Source organism: Nelumbo nucifera, chromosome 5 (assembly GCF_055504915.1).
Source record: "Nelumbo nucifera cultivar China Antique chromosome 5, China Antique-T2T, whole genome shotgun sequence".
Lineage (NCBI taxonomy): Eukaryota > Viridiplantae > Streptophyta > Magnoliopsida > Proteales > Nelumbonaceae > Nelumbo > Nelumbo nucifera.
Window position 1 is genome coordinate 68,982,962 of NC_142653.1, and position 25,873 is coordinate 69,008,834.

Below are 25,873 nucleotides of genomic sequence, written 5' to 3' on the forward strand. Positions count from 1 at the left end.
AAGATAATGATTAGCATTTTATTGAATCTAATGTTTTATTTTCCTTGCAATCTATTTTGGTGTTTTGTCTTCTTGATATACATAATTTAACTTTTCTCCCCAGAAGGCCAGAAATGGATTAAATCTGACATAAATGCTAGATTTTTTTTTTTTTTTTTTATTTTTTTATTTTTTATAGGAAGCATGTGATGATGCTGCTGAAAAAATGGAAAGGGCATTTATTCTTCAGTTGCTGGGGTCTTCCACTGCTAGCAACACGAAAGAGGTTCATTTACTTTCTTCTCTCTGAATTTGATCCGTCAGTGAACCAATCTAGTTACTGATAGGCTTCTATATTTATTACAAGCCAGATGTTTTATGCATGGCTTGTATTTAACTTCTGACTGTAACATGAATGAGCACATGCTTTATGTTTCAGCATACTATATTCCTGCTGTTTAATATCATTCGCTCTGTACATTGAATAATACATTCTTTTGGACTTTTATATGTTTTTGTTTTTTTTTTCCTTATGCAGGTGCTTAAACAGTCTGCTGTAGATTACATCAAAGGATTTGATCCTTCATCACATGTAAGTTATTTGTGTTCTTATATATGAGTTTTATGAATGGTACTTATCATAAATAAATTGACATACAATGATGGTGTTTCCTGTTTGAATATTTTCCTTGGCTATCAGGTTTTCTTGCAACGTGAACAGTTGCAAAAGCAACATTTTGACAAAGTACAGCCTGAACCATACAATTGCTTGTTCAGGGGTGCTGCTGTCAAGAATGTAATTCCTGATCCTGATCTTCCTCATGGTTGTGATGCAAATTCACCAGAGTATGACCTTTTCTGTCAAACAATGCTGTCATGATTTTATTATTATTATTATTATTATTATTATTGTCATCATCATCATCATCATCATCATCATCATCATCATCATCATCATCATCATCATCATCATCATCATCATCATCATCATCATCATCATCATCACTCCTTTTAACATCACTTTCAGCATCTTCATTACTGTTATTTATTTATTTAAAATATGGGATTTCTGTACTGAATTTTGCAAAGAAATCAACTGACATTTCAGGCTTGAATTTGTACTGCCTGGTGCCAAACCAAGGATTGGATCGGGAGATAGGGATGTGGCAATAACTGGGATGTTGCAAAATTTATCACTGGAAGGATTGGAACCTCAATGGATCAGGCCTCTTCCACCACGACTTCCAGTACAAGATGGAGAGGCAAGAATTTTATATCAGGAAACAATATACAGTTATTTGAGATGTGATCAATATTGTTGGAGTTAACCCTTCTCAAATCTCTTACAGCTTGTGTGGCTAAATCCTGACAATAATCATGAGCTGTTGTGGGACTATGGGATGTGTGCTGACACCAGCAGAGGAGCTGCTTTTAGGGATTTAATTGCAAAAGCCTTGAAGGGACCTCTTGCTCCTGCACAACAAGAGGTGAAATATTTACTATGCTGAATCTTATGTTTTTAAGTTATTCTCTCTGTGTATCCTGTTCTGCTATTTTTTATATGGCCTTGAAACTTGAGTGCTTGGAGCTAAATGTATCATTTGATCTTCATATTGCTTTTCATTTCCCTGTCAGCTAAGTAATTGCTAAAACCTCTATTCTATTCTCTCTTTGGTTAGGAGATCACTCTCATTATCATTATAAGTTTTCTTATTAATGAAGAAAATGAAGGAGCATTTCTGATCTTATATCATTCTTTTTACAAGGAACTTTTTATGTACCATAAATCAGAACTGAAAAAATGTATGTGTACAGATTGCCAATTATGTTTAATTTTTGATGGTTAAGGTAAAATTCCAGTACTATAAGAAAGAAGTGACTGGGCCCCATATTCAAATGATTACAAGATATGAATGTAGTGCATCATATATGGGATGTACATCTATGCAATAAAAGAATAAAATTCAAATTGCACTTTTTAAGGGTTGGGTGGTGGGAAGAGATAGAGTGTTGGTACTTTGGTAACGCATCTTCAGTTTGTGGATGACATATTGATTTTTTGTGATGGAGAAAGTAAAGAAGGGGTTGAAAATTTGAAATTGGTGGTGAATCTCTTAGAAAGAATGTCAAATCTTTAAATTAATTGGATCAAGAGTTCAGTGGTTGGTTTAAATCTTGAGGGAGAGGAATTAGGCTCTATGGCTGAGATTTTAGGGTGAGAGAGGGGAGTGGCCTTTAAAATATTTAGGTTTACCTCTTGGTGGCAACCCAAGGTTTGTTAGTTTTTGGAACCTGGTCTTGGAGAGGATAGAGAAAAGATTAGCTGGCTGGAAAAGGAACTATATTTCATTAGGAGGGAGAATCACTTTGATTAAACCCACTATGGCAAATCTCCCTATTCAGTATTTATTTCATGTTTGTCTTCAGGATGCCTCAGGCGGCTGTGAAGAAAGTAGAGAAATTGATGAGAGATTTTCTTTGGGAACTAGGAGATAGATAAAATAATCATTTGGTGCGATGAGAGAAGGTGATCAAAAGAAAAGAAGAGGGTGGGTTGGTCTAGGAAACATTAGTAAGAAAAACCTCGCCTTTTGGGGGCGTTCTTTTTTTGGATTTTGAGATGGGGGAAAGTTGGTCAATGGGATTTTGATTCCCATTGACCAAGAAACCCATGTTCTTTTCTTTTTCAGATTTATTTGGGGACCAGGGAAAGTTTATTTTCCTGGGTAAGTGGGTAAGTGATACCCATCTCCTAGGTGGGTAAATGACTTTCCCACCTGGGGGAAAATTGCCAATACTTGAATGGGACAAATTTGCCCCTTTTAATAATGGATTTTTATGGCTAAAATGGTCATTGGTAAATTCACTTACCGGGTAAGTCTTTCCTGGGAAACACTTACCGGGTAAGTGCATTTACCCAAGTAAGTAACTTACTGATAATGAATGGAGCCTCTTAGGTAAGTGGTTGTGGCGTTTCCCCTTGGAGAATGAAAGGCTGTGGCACAAGGTGATTTCAAGTATTCATGGCCTTTCAAGGAATGGATGGGATGCTAGTATTCTGCAAAGAGCTAATCAAGCTGCACTGTGGAAAGCATTGCATGGTATACTACCTCAATTTCTTGAGCGTATCAGGTATGATCTAGCTTCTGGTAATAGATCAGATTTTGGGAACATGTGTAGGTGGAAGAGATCCCCTTGAAAGATGTGTTTCCTTCCTTGTATGCTCTTTCAATCCTTAAAGAAAAGCTTATGTCTAAATTCATTGGTCTCTTTCCTCTTCTGGGTTTGGATGGAATTTGGGTCTGGTGAGAAATCTTAGACAGTCTGAAATACCCTCAGTGTCCTGTGTGTTAGAAGTTTTGGATAACTTAGTCTTTAATGTTTCAGTGGGTGATAATTAGGTGTGGTCTCTCAGTTCTTCCAGTTTGTTTACTTGTAAATCCTTCTTCTCTTCCCTTGTGACCACTTCCACTTTCTCTTCCTTTTTGTGAAAGAAGTTTGGAGTGTTCCTATCCCCCCAAAAGTTGGTTCTTTTTGTTAGGAATCTTATCAAGGGTGCATCAACACATATGATTTGTTGCAAAAGAAAAGACCAAATTGGTTCTTGTCTCCCAAGTGGTGGTGCATTTTGTTTAAGTTGAATGGTGAGATTGCTTACCACCTCTTAATCTCCTATCCCTTTGCTTGTTGTATTTGGGAATGATTTTGCTCTCTTTTTGGTTGCAGGTGGATCTGTCTTGTTAGTTTCGAATGGCCCTTTAGCTCGGCTCTTTTGAGGGGTACAAAGAGAAGAGGCAGAATCTTGTGGAAAAGTGCAAGGGCAGTGGTAGTGTGGACAATTTGGGAGAGAGGAACTTGTGAATATTTAAGGATGAAGAAAGGAATAAGGAGGCAGTTATTGAGACTGTTACAATAAGAGTATCACATTGGGTGAAGACTTTGAAACTATTTTCAGATTTTTCACTTGAAGAATTTTTTAGAAATTGGGGGTCAATTGCTTAATCCTCCTCTAGGAAACAAAAAATCCTTGAGGTATGATCTCTCCCGATTGGTGGGTGGATGGAACTCAATTTTGATGGTAGTAGTTTGGGCAATCCATGACCTTCTGGAATTGGAGTTGTGATTTGGGATGAGGATGAAAACACTTGTGGTTTGTTTTCAGGGCCAATTGAACAAGGTGATCAAGTGAGAGCAGAATTCATGGCTGTTGGGATGCAAAAAGCAAAGGAAATGGGAATCACAAGGCTGGTTGTGGAAGGGGATTCAAAGATAGTCATTGGATGGCTGAAAAAAGGAGTGTTATGGCAATTTAGAAATGAATTCAGGCAGTTCAAGATGCTGTCAAAGATAGAAGGTCTGCTAATGGTTTGGCAGATGAACTAGCTAAGCAAGGAGTACATAGAAATCATTTGCATTGGGATCAATTATGACAAGGTGATGGGATCTAATTGTTGTAAAGGGTTTCTGTTCTAACAACCTCATGTTGCAATCTCTCTCTTTAAGTTTAAAAAAATTTGTGTTGCTGATAAAAAAAATCAAATTACTCCAATTGCTGCAAGGATAAGGGTAGTCAAAAGCTGCTGGGATGGAAATGTAACTATAAGACTCATTAAGCTGGTTTAGTATTCGTATGAATTGACTCAACTCAATTTGGGTTGAGTGAGGCTGATGACTTGCTTAATATCACACACTTGGGCAACTTTAGTTGATTCAATGAATTTCGAAAAGAAATTGGCTTGACTCCACTAGTCAGTTCTTTATTAGATTTTAGCTCTTCAAAATAAAATTTTCTTCACAAGAAACAATAACTTAAAATTTATTAATAGAAATGATACACCTCTCTGTCATCACAAACATGGGCTACAGAGTACAACAAAAAACATTTAGTTGATTATTCCTTTGTCTTTGCTATATCAGTATTTACAAATCATTCCTTTTTTCTGTTACTCCCCCCACCCCACAAAAAAAAAAAGAAAAGAAAAAATAAAAATAAAAAAAACAGAAAAGAAGTGAGACCATGCCTTGGAAGCAAACTGTAACGAGGAGAGTTGGTAGGGTTGCCATTTAACTTGTGGAACGAGTAGAGTATTGCTAAGATTGCTAAGCGGTAGGGGGAAGATTGAAAGTTTCAGTTTTGAAAATCTTGCAGCAGTGACTGTCAAAATCTCTAGTGTTAAGCCGGAGTCCATTCCAAGGTCTTGCAATCTGTTCATAGAAGGGTGATGGTAATCTGGTTAGCTACAGAAGCTGAAGTGTCGTTGTGGTGGGAATGCTCCAAGGTTGAAGATGAAGCTGAGCTGGCGAGATGGTTCCCATGTGGCAACAAAGGAGATGCAGCAGATGCAAGCTGAGCTGGTGAGACCTTCAATAAAATTGCCGAGGAAGGTGAATAGTCGTCTAAAGGGTGTTGAGCTGTAGGAGTTTTTAAATCACAAGTGGTTAAAGAGCGGCCTAGAACTTTCTTGGAGGCGGTTAAATTGGGTGCTTGGTCAGACTCAGGGTGGGGCCCACAAAAAATAATCGAAGAAAATGTTCATAACAGAACCAAACCAATTTTGTGTCGGGCTGAAAGGAAGCTTGGGTCGGCCGAACATCTTGCTAGAGACTCATGTGACTCTTTAAGTAATGTGAGTCATGGGGACAAAAAACTTGTTGGGTACAATAACTATAGTGTATCATCGTCCCCAACTGAAGGTACAGAAAAAACTGAGAATTGATGGTGGCAGTCGTTACAGTGGGCTCCAAGGAAGATGGAGGACAAAAAGGACCCTGGTAAGGAAGCAACTGATTGCTCGAATCCGAATTTGCCTGAGAACAATTAGAAGAGAAAGATATTGTGGATGATGGGTGGCTAGACCATGAAGTATCTAAGGATGATGACTACGAGTCGGATGTTGAATCCTTGATTGGCAGTGTTGGAAATCTAGCTGAAATGGAAGAGATGGTGGAAACCTTTCACATAGCCGAGATGTTCGTAGCAGAGGAGAAGCTTGCAGAAGCTACACATATCTCAAATTGCGCAACAGTAGCAGGGGTCTCAATGAGGCCGAGAATATTCTGGGTGTCGGGGAAGAAATTCTAATACCTAATCAAAGAAAATCACCTCCCAGTGGAAGCCAAAGACAGGAAGCGAATAAGGCTTTGGTTGAGACTCATCAGACAATAAATAGGGATACTCCGGTTAGGGATCAGCAACAGAGCTCCGGAAGCAGGTAGCCAGTGGTCCCAACCGATGGACCTCCTTCACAGAAAGTTCAATCCATTGGAACCGGTACTCCACTGTGTTCTTCCAAAGGAAAGGAAACATTTTTTTTTTGTTTTTTTGAGAAGAAAAAACAGATTCCCAAGCCATTGCAAGGTATACCTATGATTCCGGTTTTGGATACTGACCTCTGTTCCGTGTCTGCAGCCTTTGCACCAGATTCCCAAGCCATTCCACAACCGTCAACTCTATGTGACAAAGAGAAGTTGAGAGATAGGGAGTTAGATTGGATATCTGATGAGGAAAAGGACAAAAGAATCTGGGGAGTGATTGAGAACCTTTTGGAGTAGTTGAAAAGAGAGGAGCTGGGGAAAGGGAATTTGCCGAACACTAGGAATCCTACCAAGCCCCTAGAACTTAAGCCAAGGGAGGACAAAATGGTGGAAGAGGTAGGGGAGCATGGAAACAATTATAAAGAGGACTTTGTGGCTGAATTTGTAGGCAAACTTGGTTGTAAATTGAAAACCCTAATGACTTGAAAACGTATTTATGGAGAAAGAAGGAAGAAGGCAAGATCAAGGTTTAAAATGTCGATGTTGGTCAAATGTCGGTCATCCAAATATAAGAAACATGTCGGAAGTGTCAGAAATATCATATGGGAATGTTGTAAAAATTATAAACATGGTGGAAACATTGTAAAATATGCAAAATATATAATGCTATTTTATGAAATGATAAAAGAAGCATAAGCACACCTTTTTAAATTATTATCTTGTTTCAAATCATTAAACAAAGATAAGAAATTAAGGTTATATAGAAAAGAATACATTCTGAAGTTGCCTTGTAAACCTTAAGATTTAGAGCTTCGTGATAGAATGAGTTAAATCAAAATTTTAACTCAGAAAATGTAAATGGTTGTAATAGAGCAACCAAATAATCTATTACACAAACAAAAAAACTGATATTTAACTTCATACTTGAAATGAATATTGAGCTAGCCCAAAGTGGTGATCATGTAAGTTAGGTGGACAATAACATTGTTAGTTCACATATTGTCCCCAACTTATGTTATAATAATATATTTTGGACTCCACACAGTATTGGTAGTGTTCACTGGGGAATATGTCGATTCTAGAAAAATTTCATGTTGCAACCCATTGAAGTGGAAATGGAAATATGTTGTTGAAACTATCTCTTGTACTCCACATAGTGCTGATAATGTTTATTGGAGAAATGTCAATTCCAGTAAAATTTCATGTCGCTACCCATGGAAATGGCAATATGTCGTGGATATATTAGGGAAATTAGGGACATTTTAAACCATGGGTAAGATAAGAAAGTGGAAGTTGAGTGAGGCTGAAAGATTAAGACAAGATGTTGAAGGAGACAAGGAATTCAATGAGAGAAAGGGAAAGAAGAGAGGGAACAAATAGGGGAATGAGAATTAAGTAGGGGGGGTAGAAGAAACAAAAGCCTAGAAATGAAGTTGGTCAGTTGGAATGCTAGAGGTTTGGGAAGTGCCAGCAAGAGAGCCTTAATTAAGGAATCATTGAAGAAGGAAAACCCTGATATAGTTCTCTTCCAGGAAACAAAGTTGTTAGTATTTGATGATAGTTGGGCAAGAAGTGTGTGGAGAGCAAGGGGTATAAGCTGGGCTATGACTCCATCATGGGAACCATAAGGTGGAGTAGTGATTCTTTGGAAGAATGGTTTGTTGCAAGGTGTGGAAGAGCTGATTGGAAAATTTAGTGTCAGTCAAATTTAGGCAACTGAATGGTGGGTTTGAGTGGGTCCTGACAAACATATATGGTCTAAACCGATATAGGGAGAGGAATGAAATGTGGGATGAATTGGGGGATATTAGGGGACTTTGAGAAGGGCCTTGGTGTATTGGGGGAGATTTCAATGTGATCAGGTCTGTTGAGGAGACCAATAAAGAAACGCCAAGAGTCACCACTAGCATGAGAAACTTCAATGAGTTCATAAATTCTATGGGACTCAAAGAGATGCCCATACTACACAATAAGTTCACATGGTCCAACCTACAGGCTAACCCAATTTTCTCTAAACTTTAACAGATTTCTATTCACAGCAGATTGGGAGGATTATTGGGGTGATTTGGTGTCAAAAGCTTTACCTAGAGTTACTTCTAATCATTGGCCTATCTCACTATCAAAGGAGGACCTGAGGGAAGGGGTCCAGCCCCATTTCATTTTGAAAATCTGTGGCTTTGTCACCCTGATTTTAAGAAGAGAAATAAGGAATGGTGGGAGGAAAACAACTTGGGTAAATTGGGAAGGAATGAGGTTCCATAAAAAATTGAAGGACTTGAAGGTTAAAATAAAGGGATGGAACTTTTAATAGCTTGGGAGATTGGAGGAGAGAAAACAGGTGATAAATCAGATTGAAACCTTGGATGCCAAATTGAGGGCACTTTTGGGGAAGGTGATAAAGAACAAAGATGGTCCTTAAGGATACAACTAGAGGATATCCTGTTTAAAGAAGAGATAAGTTGGAGACAAAAGTCTAGGCACAAATGGGAAAGGGAAGGGGATAGAAACACAAAATTCTTCCATGCTTTAGCAAGTGGTAGGAAAAGGAAAAACTTCATATCAAAGCTAGAGGTTGATGGAGTATCAATCACCCAACAAAGTGAAATTCCTAGAGCTTTTGTTGATCACTTCAAATCTATCTTTAGAAGACCATTATTGGGAAGGGTGAGAGTGGAGGGGATAGAGTGGCCAAGGTTAATGGAAGAACACAAGGCCTGGTTGGAAAGGGAATTTAATTTGGATGAAATAGAGGAGGTAGTTTTTTTAATGGATAGAGCTAAAGCACCTGGGCCGAATGGGTTCACAATGGTATTCTATCAAGATTGTTGGGACATTTTGAAAGATGATTTATTGAGTGTCTTTAATGAATTTTTTAGAAGAAGGATAATAAATCCTGGACTAAATTCCACCTTTATTGCTTTGGTCCCTGATATAGACGCTTTTGGTAGGCCTATGGCCTGTTGACACGTGGTAGAGTGCGGAGTCAGTTAGCGCGCCTGGTAGGGCAGAGGTCAGCGCCCTGCGCGGGACGAATGGCGCGACCACACACGGCGAGCTCGGATGACTGCCTTGTCAAGGCCAGATCGCATCCTGACCGCCTGCATGTGTCCGTTGTTAGGCGACCTCAAGTATAAATAAGGCATGACTCCCCCAAGGTAAAGGATCTGCAACTGGAGTCCAAGCTCCCATTTTCGCCTTTTCTCTGGCTCTCTAGCTTTCTGGCGACCACGTCTGAACCCCTCGGACCTTGTCTGCCTTATCTGCAATGCCCTCACTAACTTGGCCGTCGGAGTCCCTGCCTCGGGTTATCATCCGGGGCCTCTGACGTTCCCTTCTTTGCAGGTACTCACCCATGGTCGACCTCCGTTGACCTTAGCCAACCTCGGCCGACCTCGGGTAGACCTCACCAGCCCTCAGGGGCCGCAACGCCCTTTGGGCTTCTTGGGCCCTCAGTCTTAGCCCCCCTCGAATCCATCCACTAGCCAGCCCGTCCAAGAAGCTAAGCAAATTTACTGTGTTGTCCTCGGTCAATCCAAGCATCAATAATTGGCGCCATCTGTGGGAGCTCGACTGCTGAGCCTTCCCCCCTGCACTACAACTCAACTTCCAATGGAATGGCTAGAAACAAAAGAGCTACGCAGAACTTGGTCACTAGGGACAAACCTAGACCGTCCTCGACCGGCTTGAGCACCTCACGCAGAGGCTGGACGAGGTGGGGAGACCGGCAAGAGGCTGCCCGTACGGTGGCCGCCCTACTGGAGACCTAGGGCATTGTCGCGGATGCCCTTCGCGAACTTTGTCGGCTAAGCGCCCTGTCAGACCTTACCGGGCCAACCCCTCAATGTCTGGGGGAAGTGATCGAAGTGTGAGTCAGCCGCTGAGAACCCTCCAACCTTTCGATCAAAGGGAGAACGAATCAGTACGATCTTGCAACCGACGCCGAAACCAAGGACACTGCCGCTGATAAGAAACGCCTCCACCTCGCACCTTGGACCTTTGAGACTACCTTGACAACCAACGGACCAAAAGGGATCGAGACGCGACCAACCCGTCTCGCTGCCGAGGAGACCAGAATGAAGCCGAGGTACCCGTTGGCCAGCAGATCGCAGAGCCGAGGTACCCTCCTGGCCGAGGCACCCCCTTGGCCGAGGTACACTCCTGGCAGAGGTATACTCCTGGCTGAGGTACCCTCCTAGCAGAGGTACCCTCTTGGCTGAGGCACCCCCATGGCCGAGGTACCCTCCTGGCCAAGATTCCCACCTGGCCGAGGTGCCCTTTTGACTTGTCCGCTGAACGGGTCCTCGCCAAATGCCTACTCAAGTAGCAAGTCCCTGGCGTTCAACAACATCCTTATGCAAGCGTGAGCTAGATGTGAATCAATCCTCTAATATCAAGAGTAAACTTAGGGATTAGCAGAAGAAAACAGGTCTAAATAGCTGTACAAAAGAAGAAGATGGCGAAAAGAAGAGGTAAGGGGAGTAAAAAATTCTCCATTCTCCTCTAACCCTATTTTATTAAGATCTAAAAATTTGATGATGACAAGAATGCCCTTAAGTGGGTGGCTAGCTTGGCAGTTACATAAAGAAAATAAAACGAAAAATAGATAATAGGCCCATTAAGAATAAAATAAAAGATATTACAAGAGAGGATGTTAGGGCCCATTCGGCTGTTAGGGCCCATTCGGCCCAATCTCTTTACACTCCCCCTCAAGCTGAGCATAGATGTCAATCATGCCCAGTTTGCTTATATAATGTGTCAATTTCTCTCTTGGAACTCCCTTGGTCAAGATATCAGCCAGTTGCTCTTCTGATGTGATGAATGGCAAACAAACTTCTCTTGAAGAGACTCTTTCCCTTATGAAATGGTTATCAACCTCAATGTGCTTAGTTCTGTCATGTTGAACAGGATTATGTGCAATGTTGATAGCAGCTTGGTTGTCACAATAGAGCATCATTGGTTTCTCATAGTCCACCCCCAATTCCTCTATATGAGATCGTAGCCATAGTAATTCTGACACACCATGAGCCATTGCCCTGTATTCTGCTTCAGCTGAGGATCTAGCAACTATTCATTGTTTCTTACTCCAAGACACAATATTCCCAACAACCAGAGCACAATAACTAGAGGTGGATCTTCTATCATCAATACATCCTGCCCAATCTGCATCAGTAAAAGGCTTCCAGCAGGTGTCCTTTTTATGTCGTGGTTTCTTGCAATATTCACACACTTGCTCTCTTTTCTCAGTAGTGCCCTTTGGTTTCATTCATGCATGTGCAAAATGTTTTGTAGGTGGACTCTGCAATTGAACCTGTCGCCTACTCTCCTCACTACTTATCATAGCATATGCCTGTGAAAGAGTAACCTCATCTCTGGCCAAAATATTCTGTCTAATAATATCAAACTTAGGGTTGAGTCTAGTGAGAAACTCAAACACCTTATTTCTCTCCACTAGCTTTCTATACATTTCAGCATCCTTTTTACTCTCCCATACCACTGTCTCCATAACATCAATTTCCTACCATAGGGATTTTAGTGTAGAGTAGTAGATTGCTACACTCTTCTCCCCCTGTCTGAGGTTCTTCACATCACTTTTCAATTTATATGCTCTGGCTACATTCAGTTTTTGTGAATAGGTCTCAATAACACTGTCCCATATCTCCTTAGCCGAAGACATCCAGAGATAGTGCGGGCTTATATGGGGTTGCATAGAGTTGACTAACCATTCTATGACATTATAGTTCTCTTGCATCCATTTTTCAAATTCGGGGTCTGTCTCCTCGGGTTTCACCTTATTGCCTGTGAGATACCCGAGTTTTCCTCTACTACAAACATAGATTTTTATAGAATGTGCCCAAGCAAGATAGTTCGTCCCATCTAGCTTAATTGTGGTTACACCAGTCAAAACGGAATCTATTGAGGTAGGTCCAGAAACCGGCACCTGCTTGAACTCACTTCCGTATGTCTCCATTAATCAAACGGAAATCAAAGAACCAGAAATTTTGACTATGTAAACTTACTTGAAGTCAAACCAGAACTCGGGTGCTTGAAAAACTAGGGTTTTGCTCCATCCAACTGATGGGAGGAAGAGAGAAGATGCAGCCGCACCTACCAGACTAACCCAAACTCTTCCAAACCTGAATCGCCCTCCTTTAGTAGTCAGCAGACACTTTCCAAGCACAGAGCGCCACACTCGAGCTTCACCTTTCCTGGTAACCTCGAAAATCTCTAGTCAGCTAGGGTTTCGGGCAGCAGCAGAACAACATCACTTCTTGGCAAAATCCAGCCAGATCTAAACTCTCCAAACCCTCTACCAACTAGGCAAGTGATTCTCTATATTATAGAGAACCTATCTCTCCATACACTCCCTTGATTTTAGAGTGTACAGGAACGAAGGAAAAAAAAGGAAGAGGAACTAAACCCGCTCTAATACCAAGATGTGAATCAGTCCTCTAATATCAAGAGTAAACTTAGGGATTAGCAGAAGAAAACAGGTCTGAATAGCTATACAAAAGAAGATGGCGAAAAGAAGAGGTATGAGAAGGAGTAAAAAATTCTCCATTCTCCTCTAACCCTTTTCTATTAAGATCTAAAAATTTGATGATGACAAGAATGCCCTTAAGTGGGCGGCCAGCTTGGCAGTTACATAAAGAAAATAAAACAAAAAATAAATAACAAGCCCATTAAGAATAAAATAAAAGATATTACAAGAGAGGATGTTAGGGTCCATTTGGCTGTTATGGCCCATTTGGTCCAGTCTCCTTACAGAGCTAACCGATGCTTACCAACTGGAAAGCGAGCCGACGTGTCGGGCCGACGACAGGAATCCTCCTACCTAGGAAAGCGAAGCCGAGGCCAGCCTGTGTCAAAGCTTCCTTCACCACCTAGGGCTCGACTCGTCTCCCCACCAAGTGGACCTGAACGACCAACCCTCTGCACCAGATACAAGGGAACACTGCGTTGTCTCGCGTACGGTCACGACTTGGTGCCCACTTCGGGCACGGTCCAGATCTTCAACGCCGAGACTTGCCAAATGCGCGGACAACACCTGACATCGAAATTCGTCTCGAGCGCGTCCACGACGCGTCCACCCATCGACTGCACCTCGAACAACGGTGACTGGCTAGAAGACGATGCCGGGCCTGTGCATAGACTCATCAGCTCACTTGACGCGATTGGGGGACACGTGCACCTCGTACCTGTATAAAGCACGGTACCGAGCTACCTAGAGCCGAGGCCGACGCCTCCAGGCTCTTCAACCCCCCACGACCTCCTCCAGGAGCGGAATCATCACGGCAGCAAACGGAAGCCCCTCAGAGTTAAGGATGACATCTACACGCTCATAGGTTGGGCTACTCCCATTAAGACTTCGGCCCTAGCAGACGTCTCCACGCTCCCAAGTTGGGCTATCCTCATCAACTCCGAAATCGGGGCCAACACCTCCACGCCCGAAGACCGCTCTCTCCAACCTAGCTACAACCAAGGTCCTCGCCATAAAAAGGCCACTCAGCGCCTCCTAGCAAGAATGACACTCTTGGGCCGAAGCCGAGGTCCTCAGCTAAGACCTCTACCACGACCTCGAGAGTGGGGGGCAAATGATGTAGGCGCTTTTGGCAGGTTTATGGCATGGCGACATGTGGAACAACACGGAGTCAGTTAGCGCGTCTGGCAGGGCGAAGGTCGGCGCCCAGCACGGGACCAATGGCGCGACCACAAGCGGCGAGCTCGGATGACTGCCCTATCAGGGTCGGATCGCATCCTGACTGCCCGCATGCGTTTGCTGTCAGGCGACCTCAAGTATAAATAAGGCATGACTCCCCCAAGGTAAAGGATCCGTAACTGGAGTCCAGACTCCCATTTTCTCCAACTCTCTTTCTCTCTAGCTTTCTGGCGACCTCGTCCAAACCCCTCGGACCTTATCTGCCTTATCTGCTACGCCCTCACTAACTTGACCGTCGGAGTCCCCGCCTCGGGTTATCACCCGGGGCCTCTGACGTTTCCTTCCTTGCAGGTACTCGCCCTCAGCCGACCTCTGTTGACCTTAGCCGTCCTCGGGTAGACCTCGCCAGCCCTCGGTGGCCGTAGTGCCCTTCGGGTTTCTCGGGCCCTCGATCTCAGCCCCCCTCAGATCCATCCACTAGCCAGCCCGTCCAGGAAGCTAAGCAGATTTACTGTGTTGTCCTTGGCCAATTCGAGCATCAACAATCACTAAGAAGTTAGAGGCGAACCCAGTTATTTAAAAGGCATGCCTCAGGCGCGCCTAGGCGCACAGGCAAGGCGCATTTTAATTTTAGATAATAGGTTTTATAAATAATTTATTTTAAAATTTAAGTTTATATTTTTATTAACATTATGTTTAATATTTTTTATATTTTTGCATTTTTTAAAAAGGCATGCCCTTTTTTTTATTTTTTAGTTTTTTTTTTGTAATTTTGCACCTATCTTAAAAAGGCGTGCCCTTTCTTAAAAAGGCGCACGCCTCGCCTTGCGCTTCAGGTGCAAATTGGCCCTTGCGCTTTTAAAACACTGGGCGGACCACCTAAGGGATTTCAGACCCATCAGCCTGGTTAATAGCTTATACAAAATCATTGCTAAGGTGCTGTCTCGAAGAATTAGATTTGTGCTTCCTTCTATCATCTCCCCAAATCAAGGAGCTTTTGTTAAAGACAAATAGATTATTGATCAGATTTTAATCGTGAATGAGAGTGTTGAGGACTACAAAAGGAATAGAAAGAGGGGTATAGTCTGTAAACTTGATTTGGAGAAGGTTAACGATTTGGTGGACTGGTCCTTTTTGGTGGAAATGATTGAAAATTTTGGATTTGGGGAGAAATGGAGAAAACGGATTTAAGTATGTTTGAAGAGTTCTCACTATTCAATTTTGGTGAATGGAATTGTAGTTGATACTATAATCTTTTGTGAAGGAAGCGATTTGAGGAAGGTTGGGAACCTTAAGAATTAATTATTTTTTTTTGAAAAGGCCTCAAATCTGAAAATCAACTTTGAAAAAGGTTGTGTGGTTGGGGTCAATATGGATGTTCAAGAATTGGAGGCTATTGCAGGTTGCTTAGAGTGCTCCACCTCGTCTTGGCCCTTAACTTATCTAGGTCTTCCCCTAGGAGCTAACCCAAAGGAGAGCCGCTTTTGGATCCCTGTTGTGGAGAAGTTTGGAAAGAAGTTGGCAAGCTGAAAAAAGAATTATATCTCTGTGGGGGGTAGAGTGACTTTGATCAAATCGACACTTGCTAATTTGCTGGTTTACTTTTTGTCTATCTTTAAGATTCCTACTAGGGAAGCTAAGAGGATTGAGAAGATGATGAGGGACTTCTTGTGGGAGCCGGGGCAAGAGAAGAAGGACCATTTGATTAGGCGGGAGATAGTCGAAGTAAGGAGGAAGGAGGATTAGGATTAGGGAATATTGCTTTTAAGAATGTAGCTCTTCTAGGTAAGTGGTTGTGGAGATGGCCTTTAAAGAGGGAGAGGTTATGGCATGAAGTGGTGGCAAGTATCCTTGGCTGTTCTATTTTTAAGATTCCTACTAGGGAAGCTAAGAGGATTGAGAAGATGATGAGGGACTTCTTGTGGGAATCGGGGCAAGAGAAGAAGGACCATTTGATTAGGCGGGAGATAGTTAGTCGAAGTAAGGAGGAAGGAGGATTAGGATTAGGGAATATTGCTTTTAAGAGTGTAGCTCTTCTAGGTAAGTGGTTGTGGAGATGGCCTTTAAAGAGGGAGAGGTTATGGCATGAAGTGGTGGCAAGTATCCTTGGCTGTTCTGGAAATGGTTGGGATGTAGGGGTATCCAGACAGGCAACTCTTGCAACACCTTGGAAGGCAATTCATGGCATCCTCCCACAGTTCCTCCGCTTTGTAAGGTATGATGCTTGCTTTGGGACTCGTGTTCTTTTCTGGGAAGGCACGAGTGGGAAATTTGCCCCTTAAGGATCTGTTCCCTTCTCTCTTCTCTATTTCCCTTTATAAAAAAGAACCAGTGTCTTCATTTCTTTTGTCCCCGTATGCCCCTTTATTGACAAGTTGGGACCTTGGCTTCCGTAGAGGGTTGAGGGATGAGGAATCCTTATCAGCTTCTGAGCTTTTATTGTTACTTGATTTTGTTTGCTTGGACCCACTCATTTCTGATAGGAGGATTTGGACTTTGACTCTGAAAGGGTCGTTTACTTGTGCATCTTTCTTTAAATCCCTTTGCTCCAATTCCTCTCCTTGGGCTTTCCCAATTAAGGAAGTTTGGTCTAGGTCTATTCCCCCAAAAATAGCTGTTTTTTGTTGGGAAGTTTACTATGGTAAAATCAATACGATGAATAACCTGTAGAAGAAAAGACCTTTCTTGTGTTTATCCCTAACTGGTGTATTTTGTGCAAAGCGCAGAATGAGGACTGTTACCACTTATTGATTTCTTGTCCTTTTGCTGCAGCCATTTGGAATTGGATATTCGATTTGTTTTGAGTGCAAGTGGAACTTGCCAATTGAGGTAAGTTTGCTGTTTTCCCCATCTACCTTTGTGTGGACCACAAGAAGAGCGAGAATTATGTTGAAGTGTATAAGAGCAGTTCTCCTTTGGACTATTTGGGAAGAGAGAAATTCCAGAATTTTTCAGGAGATGGAAAGAAGCATTCTTGAGGTCAAGGAGTGTATTTTTACAAGGACTATTTTGTGGATGTAATCCTTAAAGCTCTTTGAAGATTATTCCTTTGAGGATTTAATGAGGAATTGGTCTGCAGTTGCCCTCACTTCCTCTAGGAAGCTTAGAGTTCATCTAACTTGGACTCCGCTGATGGAGGGTTTTGTTAAGCTGAACTTTGATGGAAGTAGTCAGGGTAACCCAGGACCGTCTGGGATTGGTGGTGTACTGAGAGACGAGAACAACAACATTATTGCCGTTTTTTCGGGACCGGTGGGAATAGGAGACTCTGTGAGGGCTGAACTCCTAGCTGCGGCACAGGGGGTACAGATTGCTTATCAACTTGGAGTGCAGAATTTAATAATTGAAGGAGATTCCAAGGTGGTAGTAGGATGGTTGGCTGACTCGGGTATTGTCACTTGGTACTTAAAGGATATTTTAAAAAAGGTCAAATGGCTATTGAGGGACATGACAGTTAGATTTTAGTGGTTGGGTAGATCGGCTAATGCCTTGGCTGATTATCTTGCTAAACAAGGGGCTACTCGGGTCTCCTTGTATTGGGCTTCTCTGTAATTTTCTTTATCCTTTGTTATGTTCTTTAACTAAAGGGTTGATGATTTCCTCCATCTCCCCTCCTTAAAGGGGAGGTAGCATCTCGTGCCTCTCCCTAAATTGTACTATCTTTGGCTTTGATTAAATAAATCTTACAATTCACTGATAAAAAAAATTGTAGTTGATAACTTTCCAACATTGAGAGGGATTAGGCAGGGTGGCCCTCTCTCCCCCTTTCTTTTTACCTCGGTAGCTGATGTCTTGGGGAGATTAATCCAGAAAGCAAATTCTAGGGGGTTGGTAAGAGGATGGAGAGTGGGAAGGGGTAGTGTGCCTATTGAACATTTGCAGTTTGCTGATGACACAATTTTATTTTGTAAAGGAGGTGATCTTAGTTGCGTGAGAAATATGAAATTAGCGGTTCAACTTTTTGAGCAAATGTCAAACCTGAAAATCAATTTTGGAAAGAGTTGTGTGGTCAGAGTGGATATGGATGAAAGGGAGATGTTAGATTGTGCAGCTATCTTGGGTTGCGAAATATCAAATTGGCCTATGAATTACTTGGGCCTCCCCTTGGGAGACAATCTGAGAAATGGTAACTTTTGGAACCTGGTGGTGGATAGAGTAACAAAGAGATTAGCTTCCTGGAAGAGGAATTACCTATCCTTGGGTGGGAGGGTAACCTTAATCAAATCAACTTTGACTAATTTACCTGTTTACTTCTTGTCGGTGTTCATAATTCCAGTTGGGGTTTCCAAAAGCCTACAAAAACAATTAGGGACTTCTTGTGGGAATCAAGGGAGGAAAGAATAGATCATAGGGTTAACTGGGAAACTGTAATTAAAAGTATGAACTTTGGAGGCTTAGGAATTGGCAATATTCAAAAAAGAAATGAGGCTCAGTTAGGAAAGTGGTTGTGGAGAGTACCAAGGGAAAAGGAAAGGTTATGGGCCAAGGTGATTGTGAGTATTCTTGGGTTGACAGCTGAGGGCTGGGATGCGGGAGTATTGGCTTGTTCAAGGTAGCGGCAAGAAAGGATGTAGAAATTGGTAAAAGCTTGGGTTTTTTTTTTTTGGGAAGGTGAGGATTTCGCCTTAAAAGCTTTTAAAGATTTTGAGAGGAAGAAGAAGGAAGAGAGCTCGAGAAAAGGGTTAATTGGAAGAGGGAAATGGGATGAAGATGGCAACAACCAAAAGGAGGTTCTTGATGGAGGAGATTAAATTCTCTCTTTTGTTTGTACCTTTTTTTTGCATCTCAGTTTGTCCTTTTGTTCTTGGTCCAGGTGTTGGTGCCGGAAGAGTTAGGCTTGTTGTGTTGTCTGGTGTCTTTGTCTATTAGTATTTGGTGTAAGAAGGGTCTAAGCCAGTTTTCTTCTCTTGGGTGATTTCTTATCACCTTCCTATGTATTTCTTTTTATTTTAATGAATTTTTTCTTTACCTTTCAAAAAAAAAAGTATTGTCTCAAGCTACCAGTGCTTCTCCTTGGAAGTCTATACATGCCATCCTTCCTTTTATCCAATACAGTCTTTGTCTGGGAATTTGGTAAAATTTTGGGAACATTTGTGGGTGGGGGATTTACCCTTGAAAGATCGTTTTCCCTCTCTCTTTGCCTTGTCTGATTACAAAAATGAACCAGTTTCCACCTTCCTCTAATCCCCCATATTTGGGACCTGGGTTTCAGAAGGGGAACCGGGGATTCAGATCTAAATTTACAAGGTGTTTGCTTGGACCCTTCAAAGTTGGACTCACGTATTTGGATTCCCTTTCCTTCTGGGTCTTTTTTTGTGCCTCTTTCTTCAGAGCTTTAACTTTGAATTCTGATAGTGTTGGGCAAACATTTCCAGTTAAGGAAGTCTGGGGTAAACCGATTCCTCCTAGGAATGGGGCTTTCTATTTGGAAGCTTTCTTTGGGAAGGATTAACACTGGTGATCTCCTTCAAAGAAAGAAGCCTTTTTGGTGCTTATCTCCTAACTGGTGGGTTCTTTGTAAAGCTGATGGTGAGTCCTTCTATCACTTATTAGTTTTTTGCTCTTTTGTTTCTTCTATTTGGGAATGGCTCTTTTCTTTGTTTGGTTGTAGATGGATTCCTCCACCAGATGTTCAAGGTCTCTTTGATTCCGCTGCTGGTAGTTGGGCAAAGAAGAGGGGGAAGGTTCTGTGGAGATGTACAAGGGCAGCAGTTTGTTGGACAATTTGGGAGGAAAGGAATAACAGAATTTTTGGTGACAAGGAAAGGTCTAGAGGGGCATTAATTGAACTAATCATCACAAGGGTATTGCAATGGGTGAAGTCTTTGAAGCTATTTGAAGATATTTCAACAACAGTTTTGCTGAACAACTGGAAGGAAGTGGCTTGGTCAGCTCCCAATAAGAGTGTTATCCATCCATTATGGACTGCTCCAGCTCTTGGTTTCATAAAGCTAAACTTTGATGGCAGTAGTGAAGGAAACCTTGGCCCTTCAGGCATTGGAGGGGTATTTAGGAATGAGGTGAAGTCCTAGCTGTTTTGGAAGGTGTCAAAAAGGCTAAGGAGCTCAACTTAAGGAGGTTAGTTATTGAGGGAGACTCAAAATTGGTAATAGATTGGCTGCAAAAAGAGGAGACCAGTATGTGGAGTTACTTAAATGAGAAAAGAATCTTCAAATGATTGATCCGAGACATGACGGTGAGGTTACAATGCGTAAAGAGGTATGTTAATTCCTTTGCAGATGCACTAGCCAAACAAGGGGTGGGAAGGAATCAATTATTCTGGGCTTACATGTAATTTTTAATTTTTGGGGGAGTTAAGAGAGTTTATCTCTCCTGCCTTTGTACCTACATCTTTTCTCATTAATGAATTGCTTCTGTTACTGATAAAAAAAAAGAAGCCTTGGAAGCAAACTTACAGTGAAGGCCAATGTTTTCAAGGGGCTATATTTCCTGAGAAGCATGCACAAACCTATCATTCTGGACATTTATAAAAAAAGAAAAAAACCCTATCATTCTGGACTTGTCATTTAAGAGAACTACTGAAACACCAAAGAGCAGACTTAGCATGCAAAAAATATTTATTGTTTCAGGAAGAAAATATGCAGCAGAGAATGCTCATGCCATAGTTTTGGAAGAAAAGCTGAAGACAATAAAGAAAAAAAAAACTGAAAAAAAAAAACCTCTCCTCTATACAATACTGTAGCTTGTCCTAACAGGTAAAATAGAAAAAAATAAAATTTTGGTATAGGGTAAAAATAAAAAATGTGAGGAAAAGACTTGATGATAGAGAAAGAGCTTGGGAAGCACACACATTTGTTTCCTTCAAAAAGATCCATTGCTTTTATAATCTTTATATACTGAAAAATTGTTCTAGAATGTATTAAATTCTATATATTTGGGTATGGCTTATCGAAGCCATTATGAATCTGTAAACAGAAATGCAGTTTGTGCATGTATTTGTGTGCATAAGCATGTTTAAGATGATGCTTCTATTGCCTTCTTTTTGAAAGTTTCTGTTTCTTTCTTTCAATTTCTTTCTTTTCATGTCTTTTCAGCAAGTCTTGGTGGAGTTGGCAAATGACCCAAAGCTTGTCTACCATTGTGGATTGACTCCAAGAAAGTTACCTGTATGTGATTTAACTATTTTACAGTTTTCCCTTCTGTCTTGCACTTGTTTTGCCATTCCTTTAAGCTTCTTTTCTCACCTTCAGGACCTGGTGGAACACAATCCTCTTATTGCTGTTGAAGTTCTGATAAAGTTGATGAATTCCACTGAAATTTCAGAGTAAGATTGTTCCTTTTATTTTCTCAATTTATTAAAATATTTATTCATTTGTTTTTCTTGTAGAAGATCCAGACTAGATATCTCGTAATTCTTATGTTTCCTCTTCTTGTTTACAGATACTTCAATGTTCTTGTAAATATGGACATGAGTCTACATTCCATGGAAGTTGTGAACAGGTTGACTCAAGCAGTTGATCTCCCTACAGGATTTGTACACATGTACATCACAAATTGTATATCATCCTGTGAGAATATCAAGGTTTGCTCCTTTATTTTTTTCTGAACAAATTGTCTATTCATTTGTTTTCTTTGTTTATATGGGAATCGGAAGCTGTTAATTGGCTTTGCCCTGTGAGACCATTTTGGGTTCCATAGGAATTCTCAAATTTGATAATGTAAGAGAGAAAACAAGTCATTCAGGACCCAAATGAATCTAACGGTCCTACTCTGATTTGGTATAACAATTTTATTTGAATGGAAGTATCATGCTAGACACATGGTATTTCGCAATGAGTCCATATTCTTGTGTTGATAATTTTTCTTTTCATTTTTCTATATTCAATTAAAAGATAAAGGGCATTTATTAATCACAGATAAGAAATGTTGTCAAAGAGTACATAAACCTTTCTCCCACTTGTTGTGATAGGAAGGACCATAGAAAGGTTATGAGGTTGGCTGAAATCCTGTAATAGGGCTTCAAAAATACCTGTGCTCCAGCATGCTCATCCCCTAATAAAATGAATCTTTTACTTGACCACCCTTTGCTGCTAATGACCTGCCTCCTTAATGTAGTTTCCTAGGTGTTATATTGAAGGATAGATCAGATGGTTTTGAATGGACACTCACTAATGTGAATGGGCAGAAACAAGCATAAATGTTGGAAGGAGATGTACAATGTAAGAGAACTTTGGTAACATCATTGGGTAATTGGTGGTAATTTAGTGTGATTAGATATTGCCATGTCAAAAATCAAATGCTTTAATAATAGGCTGAACTGTATGTTGAACTAAAGGTTTTGCCATTAGCCAATGCCAGTTTTATGTGGTTGAACATGTAGGCCAACCCCTTAGAAAAATGGATGGATTTTTGTTAATACATGTTTGGTAAAACTATTAGAGGTATTATTTAATCTGCCTTGGAAGAAGAATTATCTTTCTCTAGGGGGGAGGATCATACTCATTAGGTCTACCCTAACTTACCTATCTATTTTTTGTTAGTGTTCAAGATTCTGCAGAGGTCTCTAGTAGATTGGAAAAACTGATGAGGGACTTTTTGTGGGAGCTAGGAAAGGAAAAGAGGGACCTTAGGGTGGGTTGGGAGGTGGTGACTAGAAGTAAAAAGCTAGGAGGGCTTGGGATTGGGAACATTAGGAAAATGAACATGGCATTACTGCAGAAGTGGTTGTGGAGGTTCTCCTTAGACAAGGAAAAGCTGTGGGTTAAAATAGTGGCTAGATTCATGGGCTTGAGGACAACGGATGGGATCCTGGAACTGGAATTCTAGCAAGTATTGCAAGTGCTTCACCTTGGAAAGCCATCCATGACTTGTTACCGGCTTTCTCCCCTTGGATCAGGTATGATTTGAAGTCAGGCAGCCTCATAAAATTTTGGGAACAACCTTGGGTGGGGAATTACCCTTTAAAGGACCAGTTTCCTTGTATGCTCTCTCCGACCTGAAAAATGAGCCTATTTCACCCTTGTTCCTTTAAACTTGAGTTCTGGTTTTGGGTGGAATTTGGATCTGAGAAGGGCTGTTAGGGATACAGAATTGGGTATCACCTTGACTCTTCTGAGATTCTTGAAAATGTTTTCTTGGACCTTACAAAGGAAGATACTAGAATTTGGACTTTCCCCCTCGGGCTCCTTCTCTTGTGCCTCGTTCTTTAAAATCTTAACTCAACCGCCTGGCCCTATTGGTTTTTCCTTCCATGTTAAAGAGGTTTGGTGTAAGCATATTCCTCCTTGGGTCGGGAGTTTTTGTTGGGAAACTATCCTGGAAAGAATCAACACAAGTGATTTGCTTTATCAAGAGAAGTTTTGGTTATGGTCCACTAATGAGACCCACTATAGGGTTAAGTTTTGGTTTAACAGTAGGTATGGCCCACTAATGAGAGCATAGAAATATTGGTTACAAATGAGGAGTGTTAAAGTTTATTTTAAGTTTTAATAGTGGGTGGGACCCACTAGTCAGATCGTAAAAAGGGGATGTCAAAATTTCCTTTAATAGTGGGTTGGCCAAACATACCAGGAGGATTTAAACTTGTCTTAATAGTGGGTCCCAATAATCAGATCATTTAATTCTGTTTTTGGTGGTGGATGGGACCACCAAATCAGGTTGATTAAAATCTGTTGTGATAGTGGGAATGGCCCAGTTGCCCACTAATAAGAGCATAGAAATTTGTTTCGTCCCATTATCATCATGTTTTATCGTTATGGTGGGTTGGCCCAACAAACCAGAAGGATTAAAAAGCCTTTTTATTTTTAATAGTGGTGAGACCCACCAAACCAGGATGATTAAAATCTGTTGTGACATTGGGTATGGCCCACTAGTAAGAGCATAGGAATTTGTCTTGTCCCATAATCATCCTGTTTAGTGGTGGATAAGACCCACTGAATGTGAACTAGTCTAGGAATTGTTTATATATATTTGAGTAGTCAAAAGTTCTCTCGTGAGATAGGATTATATATAAGGGTGTCCACCAAATATAATCCTAATCTCAGGGAGTTAAAACTTCAATCGTTATCACAACTACTTTCTTACATGGCATGTAGCCTAAAGATATGTGTATGCCTTAAAACAAGACAATAGTCCCCATGCCCTTCGACTCTTTGAGAGTTACGTAAGGATTAGAAATGGAAAGAAAAACAAATGCCTAAGAATAAGATGTGTGGACAGGATATAAGGGGAGAAAGAAAAGAGGATAGGCATTACCTATACTATCTAGAATAGTGGAATTATCTTTATCTTCTTTCTTCCTTTGTTTGACTGCTTCAACCCTCTCATCCTCTCTGTTCTCCCTTCCTTTTCTTTTTACAATAGCAGAATTATCTTTATCTTCTTTCCACCTTTGTTTGACAGTTTCAACCCTCTCACCCTCTCTGTTCTCCCTTCCTTTTCTTTCTTTCTTCTTCTTCTTCTTCCCCCTTTATATAGATCAGAGTAGTTATGAGGAGTTAAAATAACCTCCCTTCTCTTCATACATGGGATTGGTTATTTAACTCTCTTTCATAACCATCTGATTTGAATTTTAAACTATTTCAAATTCAAATTAGGTAAGTCAGATGAGCTGAAGTTAGTGGGCCAGCAATCATGTCTAGCCCACTGTTAAATTATGAGTCTTTTAATCACTTCTTACTACTTAAAACCATGTTGTTTTTCATTTCCTAGCTCATTAAGCTTGTAACAGATGGACGTGGTAGGTTTTAGTGTTTTAAAACATGGAGGAGTGACATGAGGTGTTCCACTACCTGCAGGCGTGAGGCGTAGTTTAGAATGTACGAGGTGTAAGCCTCCCGAACACAAGGAGGTGTAAGCCTCTTTAAGAGGAGGGGGATGAGGAGGAGGGGGAAGAAGTGGAAGCAGGATCTCATTCTTCTTTATTTTTAATACAAATATTTTATATTAAGAAGAATGAAGATGCATAACACTAGCTGAAGGTGGGGGGGTTGTTGAAGCGGAAGCGAGTGAGCCGGGGTAGAGCAAAACCCCCTAGCACAAAAAAACCAAATTGGGCTTGCATTTGGGGATGGGGGCTTGTCCCCAATGCACTTTTTTCCCCCTTCTCTTCCCTTCCCTTTTCTTTTTCTTTCCCTTTCCTTTCCTTTCTTTTGTTGTTTTTTTTTTTTTTCATTCTTTTTCTGTCTTTTTATGAGGTGTATGCGAGGCACACTAGGTGTAGCCTCTAATCATGAAAAGGGTGTATGAGGCATATGCCTCTTGTGCCTGAGGTGTATGCCTCAGAGGTGTTGGCGCCTGGCATACGCCTCAGGGTGTTTTGAGGGCATTTCGCCTCCAAGCGTACACCTGCCATGCCTCCCATCCTTTGAGGCGTACGACGCCTCTGGCATATGCCTCAGGGCGTTTTGGGGGTGCCTTGCCTGGAGGTGCACGCCTCCAATGCCTTTTAAAACACTGGTAGGTTTGGAAGTTCAAGAAAGTGAAGACAACTGGATTCTTGATCCAGTGAGATCAGTTGGGAAGAAATTTGAATTGGACAGAGTTATGGATGAGGAAGTGTAAGTAAAATTATGGGTTGATTTTCTTGGGTGGGGAAGAGTTTGAAAGGAAAACTTTTATGGAATTGGAAGTTACTACTCATGAACGTGGAGATGGAAGAGTAGTGGATAGGAATTAGGTCTGTTTTGATGGTTGGGGCGTGGTTTCAACTTTCAAGGGCTGGGAGGGTTGGGTGAAGTGGAATTTTGGGAGTTGGGCAAAGTGGGAATTTTATTGCCTTTTGGGTTGAATTTGTGGGCGGTTTATATAAATTTCATGTTTGTTTGTTTTTTTTTGGTTTTGGGTGATTACTCACTACCTGATTGTATTTTTATGCTTTATATGATTTTAATGAATATATTTTTTATTTATTTTCAAAAAAAAAAAGAAAAAAACAGATCACTTCTTATAGGTGTTGTAGGTGGTCTTCTTTGCATGTGACTAAATCCTCTTAGTCTATTTTACCTCATTTTATCACCTGAT

At 41.1% G+C, this 25,873-nt stretch overlaps 1 protein-coding gene across 4 annotated transcripts in view; it reads left to right on the plus strand.

Annotated features, from left to right (window-relative positions):
• The window catches only part of LOC104590539 (CCR4-NOT transcription complex subunit), a 54,814-nt gene that overhangs the window by 14,490 nt on the left and 14,451 nt on the right, over positions 1–25,873 (plus strand). For 3 of the 4 annotated variants that reach the window (XM_010249248.3, XM_088887415.1, XM_088887414.1), the window contains 8 exons: positions 179–265; positions 518–571; positions 680–825; positions 1,088–1,241; positions 1,329–1,466; positions 20,947–21,018; positions 21,103–21,176; positions 21,293–21,434. In XM_010249248.3, coding sequence (XP_010247550.1) covers positions 179–265; positions 518–571; positions 680–825; positions 1,088–1,241; positions 1,329–1,466; positions 20,947–21,018; positions 21,103–21,176; positions 21,293–21,434 — 867 coding nt within the window. The remainder of the gene's footprint in view (positions 1–178; positions 266–517; positions 572–679; positions 826–1,087; positions 1,242–1,328; positions 1,467–20,946; positions 21,019–21,102; positions 21,177–21,292; positions 21,435–25,873) is intronic. The other variant, XM_010249249.3, reaches the window with a different exon arrangement.